Source organism: Melanotaenia boesemani, chromosome 13, assembly GCF_017639745.1.
Source record: "Melanotaenia boesemani isolate fMelBoe1 chromosome 13, fMelBoe1.pri, whole genome shotgun sequence".
NCBI lineage: Eukaryota > Metazoa > Chordata > Actinopteri > Atheriniformes > Melanotaeniidae > Melanotaenia > Melanotaenia boesemani.
In genome coordinates, this window is record NC_055694.1 from 10,704,323 (window position 1) to 10,718,350 (window position 14,028).

The 14,028-nt window shown below is 37.8% G+C and overlaps 1 protein-coding gene across 3 annotated transcripts; it reads left to right on the forward strand.

The window, feature by feature from the left end:
• Positions 1–245: 245 nt before the first annotated feature.
• On the forward strand, positions 246–4,985 carry LOC121651562 (5-aminolevulinate synthase, nonspecific, mitochondrial-like). 3 transcript variants are annotated; one of them, XM_042003865.1, is made up of 11 exons: positions 246–271; positions 1,285–1,490; positions 1,599–1,775; positions 1,916–2,047; positions 2,158–2,377; positions 2,467–2,651; positions 2,811–2,990; positions 3,129–3,293; positions 3,374–3,642; positions 3,741–3,903; positions 4,078–4,985. In XM_042003865.1, the coding sequence occupies exons 2-11, from the start codon at positions 1,301–1,303 to the stop codon at positions 4,236–4,238; spliced, it is 1,842 nt and encodes a 613-aa protein (XP_041859799.1). In that variant the 5' UTR covers positions 246–271; positions 1,285–1,300; the 3' UTR covers positions 4,239–4,985. The 3 variants fall into 3 exon arrangements, with proteins under 3 accessions (XP_041859799.1, XP_041859801.1, XP_041859800.1); XM_042003867.1 differs by having other exon boundaries at positions 254–271; positions 1,348–1,490; XM_042003866.1 differs by lacking the exon at positions 246–271 and having other exon boundaries at positions 903–1,490; positions 1,689–1,775.
• The last annotated feature ends 9,043 nt before the right edge of the window (positions 4,986–14,028 follow it).

Below are 14,028 nucleotides of genomic sequence, written 5' to 3' on the forward strand. Positions count from 1 at the left end.
GTCTAATTTTATCCGTCATCCTACGCCAGAAATTTATACAGCCTTCAGCAATGCAAAGAGCTGTGATTTCATGAGCGTCCTCTGGCCATAGATGCGTGCATATGAATGAAAGGCATCCCTTACCAACATGGCAGCCTGTGCCGACGTATCGTGTCGCCTCAGCTTCACGTGACTGGGCTTTCGCAACACACCACTAATGTAACCGTAAGTTCTCCAGCTGGAGCTTCCTCGAGGTGAAAGAAAGCCGATTTAGCCAAACCCTAAACACCAGGTAGGTTAATTTAAGAAATAGGTGCCATGACAGAAATAGTTTGTGAATGCCAATGGAATTAATATCTATTTATTTTTTTTACTATTGTAATTATTTAACCACTAATCCCTTGCAGGACCGATACCACTTGATAAAAATATCTTTAAAATTAAAATTTGTAGTGTAACTTTTATCTAAAAATATGTGATTACTTATTTGTACTTTAGTCGTGCTACATGTGGTCTATATTACACATGTACTTACATTTTGAGAATTTTATCTTTAGTGCAAAGAAGAATTATAGTAGGCTATGTCATAAAATGTGGCATATAAATTAATTTGCCATGGCAAGAATCATTCTGAAAAGTGCTGTGAAAAGAGGTACATCTCAAAAGTCATCTCAAAAGAGTTCCTCTCTAGAAATAATGTAATCATGAGTGAAAACACATAAATTTAAAAAGCAGTAATATCTTTGAGAGTCGTAACCTGTTTAGAAATATAAGGAAAGTGAGCCATCACATTATTCTATGTGAACAACAGAGCCAGAGATTTTTTTTTTTTTTTTTTTTTTTTTTTTTTTGGACATGTTGGATAAGACCAAACCTTTGTCACATTAACACAGACTGGAGCCCTCCCTATCAGCTTGTCAGTGACAGCTGGCTTCAAATTGAATTCATTTAGTTTCTTGGGCTGTGAGCATGATATCTCTGTTTTTAGCCCTCATATACTATTTGTTTAGTTAGCCATTTTCCACAAAGCCATGTCTCCTCTGCATGTCTGAAAGAAAACAGGAACATGTTCAGACAAAGAAATAGAAACTGGTGAAAATAGAGGCAGTTTGGGTGTTGTGGTGGTATCTTTACCTGCAGTATTTATCAATTTTTTAAATATTTCTTCATCACACTGCTTTACTTATTCTATAGTGCTCATCAAAAGTAGCCAGGATCATGTTGTTCCCGTGTGTATGACCTTCAATTGTGTGTTTGCATTCCTGCTGCATGCCTAATTTTTTCTTTATTATTCCACCGATTTAGGTCAAGTTTATCCCCTATGGATGCAGTGATACGCAGATGCCCTTTCTTGACTGTTGTGCCCAGTGTTTTTCTCCACCAGGCTGGGAGGTCATCTCTGGTTAGCTATGCCCAGCAGTGCCCTGTGAGGATGGACCTGGCCTCCCGACCACTGGCCAGAGCCCTGTCCACATCAGCTTTTAAATCCAAGGGCACTAAAACAAACAATGGTTAGTTATATGCCAACATTAACATAACATTGTAAGCAAAGAAGTGAGCTGTGTGATGCTTGGTGATCAGACCTCAGTGACCTGAGATTTGACTTCTGTGATCTGTAGCTCAAAAGCATGAAGTCAAGTTTCCCCCAGGTCACACCACACCACCTGCTGGCCAGGTTATAGGCTCCAAATGTCCTTTTCTGACTGCAGAGATGGTGCAGAAAAACAACAATGTGATAAGAGAAGCCAGGTTGGAACTGAAAGAGGATGTCCAGGAGATGCACTCTTACTGGACTGGTAAGAAGTTACTGACACACCTTTAACCAGATATCCATAGGCAGTTATGTGAGTTGAAAAAAGGTGTTTGTTTTGAACAAACATTCTCTAAAGACATCTGTTGTGTTTATTGCAACACAATAACTTTCTTTTTTTAATAGAGAAGACTGGTGTAGATGGATCAGTTGAGGGTCTTGTTGAAGTAAACAAAGTCAATGCAGGGGCTTCTAAAAATCTTCCCAAACCTACATCTTCCAAAGCATCTCACCTGGTAAAGGACAATCTACCTATAGGTAAGTTGGATGAACTTAAGTTGTCAAAAAGTGTATGAAATAAATTTAAATCTTTTAAAACATCATCCTGTACTTTTTTTTCCCTTTTTTTTTCTTTTTGTTTCTCACAGTTGCCACGTTTCAGTATGACACATATTTTGAAAAGAAAATTGACAGCAAGAAAACAGATCACACATACAGAGTTTTTAAGACGGTGAACCGCAGAGCTGCCTCGTTTCCCATGGCAGACGACTACTCAGAGTCTCTTCAAGCAAAGAAAAAGGTGTCAGTGTGGTGCAGCAACGACTACCTTGGTATGAGTCGTCACCCCAAAGTCACCAAGGTTATCATGTGAGTAGACTGCCTGATCAGCTGTCACAACTTATTTTTCTTAGCACTTTTTCTGGCAAAACTCTCATAATAAGACTTTTTCTTTTTAGTGATACTGTACGAAAGCATGGGGTTGGTGCAGGGGGAACACGAAACATCTCAGGAACAAGTAAATTCCATGTGGAACTTGAATATGAGCTAGCTGACCTGCATGACAAGGATGCAGCATTGCTCTTCACTTCCTGCTTTGTTGCTAATGACTCCACATTATTTACTCTGGCAAAAATGCTCCCAGGTACTTTGAAATTTTTTCATTTGAATAAACTAAGAATATGTTCAGAAATGCAGACCTTTGCTTTAATACAAATTATTACACACATTTTCTGATTCAGGCTAAAAACTAATGGATAACATACAGGAGCTAACATTGAGGTTATTTTGCTTATTGTTCAAGGCTGTGAAATCTACTCTGATGCTGGTAACCACGCCTCAATGATTCAGGGTATAAGAAACAGTGGGGTCAAAAAGTTTATTTTCCGTCACAATGATGTCAGCCACCTACAAGAGCTGCTTGAGAAGTCAGATCCATCCACTCCAAAGATTGTTGCTTTTGAGACAGTACATTCAATGGATGGTAAGTGCAAAGCTCTACCACTAAGTCTTATTTAACAGGGCATTCACAAGGTTTTAAGAACAGCATTTTAGCAATATGTTTTTCCTTAAATTAGTTCACATTTTCTTAAAAGTAATCCTTGAATTTTTTGCCATACAGGCGCTGTGTGTCCTCTTGAAGAGATGTGTGATATTGCCCACAAGTTTGGTGCAATTACCTTTGTAGATGAAGTGCATGCTGTGGGTCTTTATGGGCCCAGAGGAGGAGGGATTGGAGACAGAGATAAAGTCATGAACAAAATGGATATCATCTCTGGTACCCTAAGTAAGTGAAAGCCTCTTTAATGAAGGCAAATTTAACAGTCTTCTCTCTTAACCATTACTTATTATGGCTGTCATTTCCAGGCAAGGCATTTGGCTGTGTGGGTGGCTACATCACCAGTACAAACGCTTTGGTGGACACAGTGCGCTCATATGCTGCAGGCTTCATCTTCACCACATCCTTGCCCCCCATGCTTCTGGCTGGGGCAAAGGAATCCATTAAGATCCTGAAGAGTGAAGAGGGCCAGATGCTCAGGAGGAAACATCAGAGGAGTGTCAAGCTGCTCCGGCAGTTGCTGATAGATGCTGAACTTCCAGTGGTTCACTGCCCGAGCCACATCATCCCCATTCGAGTATGAAAACTAATGATTAGTTCATTTAAATAGGAACGTTTTCCCTGCAATCAGGACCCCGCCAGTAAATGTAATTATTTTTTTTTTTGGTTCTGCAGGTGGCAGATGCGATGAAGAACACTGACATTTGTGATATCATGATGTCTCGTTATAACATATACGTTCAGGCTATCAACTACCCTACCGTAGCTAAAGGAGAAGAACTACTGCGCGTTGCCCCATCACCTCATCACACTCCCCAGATGATGTACTACTTTGTTGGTATGTCGTTGTTGTATTGAAAGATTGTTTAAAGAACAAAGATCAGATCATTATAAAAATATGAGAATAATTCTAGTAATGAAAAATACAAATATACTATGAAAAACCGTTATAGATCTTAAACACCAAAGAGTTTCAGTTCTCACCTTTTTGTGTGCCCTTCTCTTTCTCCAGATCGACTGGTGAAGACGTGGAAGGAGGTGGGATTGAAGCTGAGGCCGCACTCCTCAGCAGAGTGCAGCTTCTGCCAGCAACCTCTTCACTTTGAGCTCATGAGTGAGAGAGAGAAGTCTTTCTTCAAAGGTCTCAGTCACCCGATATCAGCAGTAGCCTGATATGTAGAAACACCAGATGTACTCATATTTATTTTATTTAAATGTATCCCTGCAGGCCAAGCATTTGTATATGGTGGAAGTGTGTTCAAATGTCATTAAAATATTTTTGTTCAGAAATTGTTTCTTATGTGTAAAATGTGAATTCCAGTCCAGTAATGAGCAAATATTGAATGTAGAGTATTTACTTTACAAAGATCCTGTATGGAGCTATGTGTGGCACAGATTATGTATCACGTTAGTTAAACACTATTTTTAAAGGCTTAAGATCAATAAATGAATGCTCATTATACATCAAAATATTGTACTCTTGGTCATTAAAATGTTAAGTTCTCATTCATTTAGATGTTGAATTAATATTATGTATACATATGGTGGGTTTGGATCTTAGCAGTGTTGAGTTTACACTTTTTTTTTCGTGTGCGGGTTTTCCCCATATGCCAACATGTCTCTCATTTTGTAGCAGTTGGATTTGGCCCAAGCTATAGCATAAGGATTCACACTTTAAATTCATAGGTGAAAAGGACAAGATTATGAAAGTGAAATGTGACTGGGTGATGATTAGTGACTATCAATTTATGAGTTCTACTTCAAACTTGAAGATGCACTTGAAAGTTTAACAGAGTTTCATGGCATTGGTTGCAAGTCCCAGTGGAGAGGAGAATGATGTATGAGCATTGCTTCTAGTTTGGGTAGCGGTTTCAGTCTGAGGGAAATCAATAAGCTGTACAAAAGGCCACACAACTGATGGATGAGAAACTGAGTATAGTTTTTGCAAAATCGTACTCTAAGGAGTCATTTTTCTTGGTAAGTAATACGGTAACATACATCATTACTTTATAGGTTTCAAGAGATATTCTGCCATCATTCAACAGATGATTATTTGCAGCTGCTGCTTTTAAGATGTTTCACTTTGAACTTGAGTGCAAAAGTATTCTATTGGATCCATGTGAGGAGACATACATCACATGGTCATTTGCTGGGTTTTTTTGTGTGTGTGTGTGTGTGATTGTTGCAGTGAGTTTGATATAATTTTCCTGTATGAGATTCCTCTCCTGCTAACCTTGGTACTATGAGTCTCATCTTCAACCAGTGTTTGGGGAGATAAAACTCTACATTTATTGTTCTTAAACAATCTCATACATGCAGACTCCCACCATTGTAGATCACAGCCAGCTGGCTACACACTTTGGTTCGCTAGGGCTATACCAGACATGCTTGGACTTATCTGAGCTTAACAGGCTTATTTTGGTTTCTTATCATACAATAATATAATATGATTGTTGTAAATGCATCCCTTCTTTCTTAGCAGTCAGTGGAAAAAAAGTCACTACAGACTATCTTTGTGACAAAATGGAAATGTTCAAAGCAAGACTGAGCAGTAACCTCTATGTAGTGTCATCTTTCTTCCTCCACTACCACCACAGCTATGCTTCCCAGCTCATGTTCAATGTTATATCTCATATTGGTCATAACATGTTGTGGAATGTGGCATTGCTTCCTTGTTTTATAAATTTAGTCAGTTACAGGTTTGTGACTCAGGTCTAAAGTAGTGTTGCAAAACTGCTATGTAGTCTTATAGTTTGCAATAAAATTAACAAACTACAGTAAGTAATTTTATTATACATTATATTTTACATAAAGTTATACCAGATTCTTCAGCTTATTTTCCTTTAAACTTATTTGTTTTTTCAAACCGATTTAGCAACGACTCGTGTCAAAGATGCATCAAATAGTCTTTGTAAACAGCTTAAAGGCAGATTTGCAGTCATCTGGCATTTCATTCATAAAATGCATTTCATGGCATACATGGTTTGGCCACATGGAGGCACACTGGGCCTCCTGTTTGCAGCTGAGAGGCTGTGACACCAGACCCCTCCTCCCCATGCTGATGACTCATAACTAGTGCAGCAGCTTTTTTCAGAAACCACTAGAGGGTATCAGGATATTGTGTTTCCCATCTAGATAATGTGGAGGATCACTTTGGTATTATCAAAATGCAGCAAAACACACTTCCCTGTACCTCATATTTCAGTGTTGTAGATGTGTAAGATCAGATTAAATAGACTGAGAAACGAGTTTCATGTGCCACTAATGCAGCAGAACAATTATTTTAGGTATATTTTCTTAAGCAGTAGTGTTAATATTTTTATTTAAATCCTCACTGCTTTAATCTATGATCACCATGCTCAGATAAAATGAGCTTAATATATATCTATCACTCCCACATGCTGGGAAACATCAATGAAGCGGATCCTCTCCTCCCATCTGTCTCAACTCAATTCATCCCACGGTACATCTGCACATGACAGGAGTCTGTTTATCCACCGCATGTGCATGAAACCCCTTAAAGCAGCACTTGACCTGAAAAACCTGGAATTCTGTAAAGCAAATATGTTTCCTTTCTTTCCTTTAGTAGCATTGTCATTAAATCTGAGACATATTCAACAGACAGTCATACACAAAAGATCCGTCTGATTAGAGAATTTTTATTAAAAGAAAACAAGCTGTTTTTATTTAAACCAGATTTTTGCTTTTTCTTTTTTGTCCAGAAAATCTAATAAAAGTGCACAAAAGGCTGCAAAGCTTTATTGGATGGGAAGGGTCCTTTGTGCATTATTTGACCTCATTGTCACACATCATTTCCATCTCTCATCACCGTTTGTCTTAAGGCACTGGCTCTTCAGTTGTTTGTGAAGGAAAGTGTGAGGAGAAATCCAACACTTTCTGGAAGAATTTTACTGCAGCATGTGGGCATGAGGGGTCAGAGTGTGCACAATGTGTGCATGTTCTTCAGACTTTTGAGTCTGTTGGAGGCAGGTGTTAAAATGGTGGTGCAGTGTAGCGATGATATGGTGCCTGTTGTGTGATTAGTTGATGGCTGAGGGGGCTTGTGTGTGAATGTGTGAGTAAGTTTAGCTCTGTTCCTCATCCTGTGTTAATCCAGATGCCCTGACTAACTGTGTCTCCCCCCAGTCACGTGTGCATACAGATGAGCTGCACGGCCGGATTCACACTGCCAGCATCTCACTGCCTCTCATTCTCCCTCTCTCGCTTAATTCTTCTACGCCATTCTGCTGCATCATTATACACAGCAGCAATGAGCCATGAGAACTATGTGTACATGCCAAGAAAAGACTGTTGTAAAATGAGGGGCTTCGTTTAGTCACTTCAACTTCTGAATAAAAATGAAAATTGAGAAAGGGTGTAGTTTCAGGGAAGTGTCCAGTCTGATCATTTTATCATGATTAAAAATGATAACATCCTCCTGTAGTGAAACATTCAGCAACACAATGTATCAGCAGTTCAAAGTGCACCCTGAATGATAGATGGTGGCGGTTCTGTTATCTGGATTTAGTCCATTTATCTTTTAGTGTCTGTGCTATTCAAGGTTTGAATATGATTTCACTGCAAATGACATTGTGCTTCATCGTGTAGACTGCACATGTTATTACACATGTTGAATATTGACTGGAGGCCTTTCTATATGGAGTTTGCACATTTTCTCCCTACCTGTGTAGACTCTACAGATACTCCAGCTTAATACGACCATCCAAAAACATGCATGTTGGGTTAACAGGTGATTCTTAATTGATGGCAGGAGTGAGTGTAAGTGTGCATGGTGCTTGTTTCTGTCTGTTAGCCCTGTGATGGACTGAACAACCTGTCCAAGGTGTACCCTGCCTCTCACCGGAGGCTAGGCTCCAGCCCCCTCATGCTGCTGGATAAGATAAAGTGGGTACAAAACATAAATAAATAAATTAACGAATGAATAATCACAAAAAGGCTAAATAACAACAAAGAAACATTACACTACCAACAATTAAAGACATACAAATGACCACAAAGACTCAGTAACAGACTGTGCTACAAAGAAGCACAAAATCACCAAAATTCTCAATGGCCAAACTACCGAAGCTAAAGTAACCAAAATTACATGCACAACTACTCTATGACCTCTATGAGCTATATAACCATGAAAAGTCTTTGAAGACTTAGATGTAAAATAACAATAAATTGTGGCAGCAAGTATAATAAGCTGGTTCAAATGTCCAAACTTTTGAAGTGTCACAGGAAAGGTACATAAGTCATGAGATGGTGTTTTTCCCTGCCTGTGGTTTTTAAACAGGAAGTGTTCAGGTAATTTGTTGTGTTATGCCTAACGCTAACCAATTGTGACTGACAACCGGTCAATGTACCTTTTTTTGTGCAGTAAAATTGGAGGTCATCCATTGTACAAAAAAAACAAAAAAAAAACAATAACAGACACAGACAATACCAAATGCACAAACACAAAAAGAGGATCTAAGGGCTGAATTTAAATAACCATAAGAATAATAAAACACCAATACAAAACAACATGGTCACAACAGGTCAAAACCTAAGATAGAAGAACAAAGAGGGAATCAAACTTTAATAAATAAAAACAAACTATAATAAATGGTTACTTCAGTAAAATATTAGAAAGTGTGTAAAGTCTTATTTAAAAAGGACGCAGCTACAGGAACAGCTTTGTTCCTGTAGCATCATTGACCTCAGGAGTCTAAATCTCCAACCTGATGGCATGAGCTGGAACTCACTCACCAGGGGTTGGGAGTCATCTTTTAAAATTGAACTGGCTTTTCACTGCATCTGTCTGGTATACTGGGACTCAGCTGAGACTCCCCAATCAGGCGACTGGAACGTTTAATGATCTGGGTGAGCGAGTTTACTTTATTTGAGAGACATTTCTCCAAACCATGACACAAGAGAAAATGCTAAAACAGATTAAATAAAAGCATGATATGATGCCATCATTGTTCTCTCAGCTTCTGCAAGCAGAATAAACGTTGGGTTTTGCATACAGCTTCACAAAGAAAAAAAATGTTATTCTATAGTAGCATGGATGCCCTAATGGGATACCTCACTGGTATACAATGTCATTAACGCGTGTGGCTCATATTTAATGAAGTTATTCTAAATCTTCCAAAATCATTCCTAAGTAAAGGAGTGATCCATGTTTTGGGCTCAGACTTGATTTTCTTGTATTATGTCTACAACCAGTATTCATCCCCTCCTTGAAAAGCTAATAGTTATGTAATATCACATCTGTGACAGTTCTACATATTGCAAAATGAAGATTTCTTGTCATGTTAAATTTTTTTAACATGACATTCAGTAATTATGATTTTTCAGATGCAGATGTTGGCATATAAAAATTGTAGCCCTAAAACAGAAATAACCTTCCAAATTTTTTGCTTTTTTAAAATGGAACTGCTACATTTTATGCTACAACATAACTTGTGTTTTTAGTTTTCTGGTGTGAGACTGTTGTATTTGCAAAGTTTCTTATCGTTTCAGTCTCTTGCAGTCTGATGGTTTTCGTCATCATTAGGTCAAGTTGGGGACCTTTTACATATCTGTACCCTGGGCTCCTTTCTTTCATAATCTATCCGTGTTAATAGTAACATGTAGTAACTAGAATTTCACAAAGACCAGTGGGATTTTGGTGTGACTACAGTCCCCAACACGTGTCTCAGATTTGATTGTCATTGTAAATCTTCCACAAAAGTGGCCCAGTTAAGATTTCACGATTATTTCATTGAGACTTACTTTGTGATATTTCGGCTATGACTTTAAATTGTAAGGATTAAACTCCTCCCTCTTGAGTTGCTCTTCTGTCAACTAAAAAAAAAAAAAAAAAAAAAAAAAAAAACTCCCATACGGAAGCGTATTGCTGTCATGGAAGAAAATAAATTTTCGAGCACTATCACGTTATAACGTGATACGTATATTGTACAAACGTGTTACCTATATTGTACAAACGTGATATTATATTGTACAAACGTGATAATATATTGTACAAACGTGTTACCTATATTGTACAAACGTGATATTATATTGTACAAACGTGATAATATATTGTACAAACGTGATAATTATATTGTACGAACGTGATAATTATATTGTACGAACGTGATAATATATTGTACAAACGTGATAATTATATTGTACAAACGTGATAATATATTGTACAAACGTGATAATTATATTGTACAAACGTGATAATTATATTGTACAAACGTGATAATTATATTGTACAAACGTGATAATATATTGTACAAACGTGATAATATATTGTACAAACGTGATAATTATATTGTACAAACGTGATAATTATATTGTACAAACGTGATAATTATATTGTACAAACGTGATAATTATATTGTACAAACGTGATAATATATTGTACAAACGTGATAATTATATTGTACAAACGTGATATTATATTGTACAAACGTGATAATTATATTGTACAAACGTGATAATATATTGTACAAACGTGATAATTATATTGTACAAACGTGATATTATATTGTACAAACGTGATAATTATATTGTACAAACGTGATAATGGGTCTTTGTCAGGTGACGTAGCGCCTCCGCTAGTTCCCAATGCATTGTGGTCCCGAGTGTATCCGGGAGAAAAACTCTGGTCGACTCAACGTCTTAGCTTGCTGAGCTAGGCAACACATACAAAGTCAAATGACAAAAGGGGAAATGAATATGACAACAATATTCGATGTTTCCCACCCGGAAAAGAAAACATGGACAGCAGGTTGAGGAAATAACAAAGAGGCGTCGAATAGCCTCGGTCGCAGCATTGAGATGGAAGGACATCACTTTTCCCATTGCATCCCCCTTCATGTGCTTGCTCCTGGGATTTCCATACAGGTACGTAAGGTTCTTGTTGTTGTAGTTTATAATAGTGATGCTGAATATGCTATCGTTTGCTTCTTAAAGTCACTGTCTCCCTTTTAGCTAACCTTAGTTAGCTTCCTAACTAGCCTCTCTTGTAAACAAAGAGGGAGGTCGGTAGAGATCGTTTCATAGGTGTTTTTTATTCCAAAGAAAAACATTGCTGAGCGAATTATTATAAAACTAAAGGTAAGAAGTAAGCATAATATGACACAAAGTTTTATGTATGCGATTTCCACTTGTGATTTGAGAGAGCAGATGGTAGTAAAGCAGGCCAACAATATACTGTTTGTCTATTTAGTAGTCTAAAGCTCATATATATATATATATATATATATATATATATATATATATATATATATATATATTCGGTGGTGACTAGCTGTCCAAATGAAACCGATCTTGTGGTTGCAGGAAAACCAGCATATGAAGTGCACCAGCCTGATCCAGACTGGACATCATCCTTGCATCGGAGGCACCCATCAGTTCGACCCACCAACACTGTGCGCCCTGCAAGACAAGGCAGACGGGAGCAGATGCAGAAAGAGGCAGACATCAGAGAGCTACAGACAGAGAATCCATCTGACCCGAGTGAAGAGAACAGTCAGCAGCAGAGTGAGGAAGTAACAACTCACTACACACATCAATGATCTCCTCATGATTAGACTACAACAGCAGTTCTGGGAAAATATGCTTTTGTATAATTTTTTTTATTGCGATTTCAATAATAATAATACCAATATTGATCAATAACTCCACTGTTATACAGTATAGAAACTCACTACACACATCAACAGTCTCATCATGATCATGCTAGAAAACAGCTTCCCAAAACAGTCGATGTAGTGTGACCTAAAGGTGACCCCTGGGGCCTCATTTATCAACCATGTGTACAAAAGGTTCCAAATTTCTACATAAGGTTCCAAATTTTTGCGTAGGACTAAAATTTTTAATGTTGTCCTGAGTACAAAAAAAATCCGGATTTATCAAACGTGGGTGCACACAGCTGTAAGTACTCTCTGTTCTAAATCACCATGCCCGTACCCAAGCATGGTCATTTGCAATCAGAAAAGCCCTCATTTAACCATATATAGAGACAACACTTCGCTTTAGAAGTGAAAGAGAAATCGCTTTCGTTTCTCCTCGAAGTGGTGGAGAGAAAGAAAGAAGGAATTGCTGCCAAAGATCTCATTAAAATAAACGTGAAAAAAAGTAAATAAACGCTGCAGAGAGAAATTTGAGCACTAACTACGTCTGGATGAAGAGGAGATTCTTTGTCATTTAAGAAAAAGAAAAAAAGAAAATGCTTTGTTGCCCCATTCAAGGAATGAAATAGGATTAAGAAAAATATAAATCTTTTAAAACCCACAGCACTTTTAAAACGAGCCGTATATGCTGCTGTCAGACAGAACCAAGAAAACTTCCTCCTGAATGTTTTATTATCATGACGATCGGCTGGTTTTAGATGTTTATAGAGACTTGCACACATATTTCACCATTATTCCCAGCATCATTTCTTGCATTATAGCCGCGCTGCTGTCATATAATTCCAGACTGAAAAGCGTGTTTCAGTCCAGTGAAAAGATGCATCAGTTATTGATTATGTAACACAGCTCCGTGATGGACAGGGACCCTGTCCCAGTAGTGGGACAAAAATAATGACTGACAGATGCAGCAGAACCTGCAGAAAAGATGCTGTTTCCCTGTTCTACTGCTAGGTTTTGTGCTTACGCATGGAAAATGTGCTTATTCGTTTCTTAACGCTACGAAGATCTTAGCATGTGCTTCAATTAACACATTTTTCAATGCACAAGTACAAGTTGATAAATCCCATACTTTGCTGAGAAATGCTCGTACGCACGCTTTTAGCACAGTTCCGTGCGTACGCACTGTCGATAAATGAGGCCCCTGGTGTGTGTAATTGAGAAGCGCTTAGATGGGTACTTTAACTTGAGTAGAATCTAAGTAAAGATACTCTCACTTCGTTCGAAATTCTCAGTCCTTTTCCACCTCTGTAAATCAGAAACCGGTGTAGACAGTCTTAACAAATCAAACAAACATGTTCATTTTTGTTTTCTTTATGCTAATGTGTTCATTTCTGCCTAAAGGTTTTGCACTCCCGACGTCTGAGTGACGCACCAATGAAGCCCTGGTCTACAGCATGATACGACTACAGAGGACTGTTGAAACTGCTCTCCATGTTCCAGTGTTGATTGACTACTATGTATTTTTTGTGTTGTTGCTGTCTTTTCATTGTCACTTTCAGTGTAAAAAAAAAGACAAACCAACCCATTTAAATTAAACTGTCATGCCTGTTTTGTTAGCACACATTTCCTATTACTGGTGCCTAATGTGCGAGATGAACATCATAGATTCATTTTATTAAGCACAATGTAGGAGCTATTTATTACAACACAGTATTAGTTAAACTTTTTGGCTAATTTAGTTTAGGTTATTTTTGTTATTTATTTTTGAGAAAATATTTTTGATTATATAGCAATATTTATTTGTTTTTTCTGTTTAATCACAGCCACAGGCAAATGAAAGTTTATAAATAGGTCACCTGGGGTGACCGGCATACACTGGGGTGGCACAAGGTTTTTACCATCATCAACATCATCATTGGATAGCGTGGCATAGCATAAAGAGGCACGTAAAATGTTTGCTTGCTTGCTGCGCAAAAAATAAACATCTTTTTAACCTGAATGGAACCTCATGGAAAATGGATTTGATTGATGCGTACGAAACCTGCCCAATAGTGCCCTTTTTGGAACTTTTGAAGTTACTTTTGCACAGAACAGCCACATTAAACATTTTAAACATGTTCAAAAACTTTTAAAACCTTGGGTTTTACAAAAAGTAAGGCAACTGAAGACAATCCTAAGTGTAAAAGGCATTCCTATGCCTTCTGAAAAGGCTTGACTGTGTGAATCACTAGTGTAACTGCTCATACTCAATTCATCATATCTTGTCTAAACAACAGTAAGGCACACATACAGTACCGAATTTATCCAGCACTGCAGCTTCTTCACCTTCACAAGGAATAATCATGTTT

What these genes read in the sequence shown, in the direction of transcription:
- LOC121651562 (XM_042003865.1), top strand. Translation starts at nt 1,301, where the DNA reads ATGGATGCAGTGATACGCAGATGCCCTTTCTTGACTGTTGTGCCCAGT. An exon ending in GATGCACTCTTACTGGACTG is followed by an intron (nt 1,776 to 1,915) that starts GTAAGAAGTTAC and finishes TTTTTTTAATAG; the next exon opens with AGAAGACTGGTGTAGATGGA. An exon ending in GACAGTACATTCAATGGATG is followed by an intron (nt 2,991 to 3,128) that starts GTAAGTGCAAAG and finishes TTTGCCATACAG; the next exon opens with GCGCTGTGTGTCCTCTTGAA.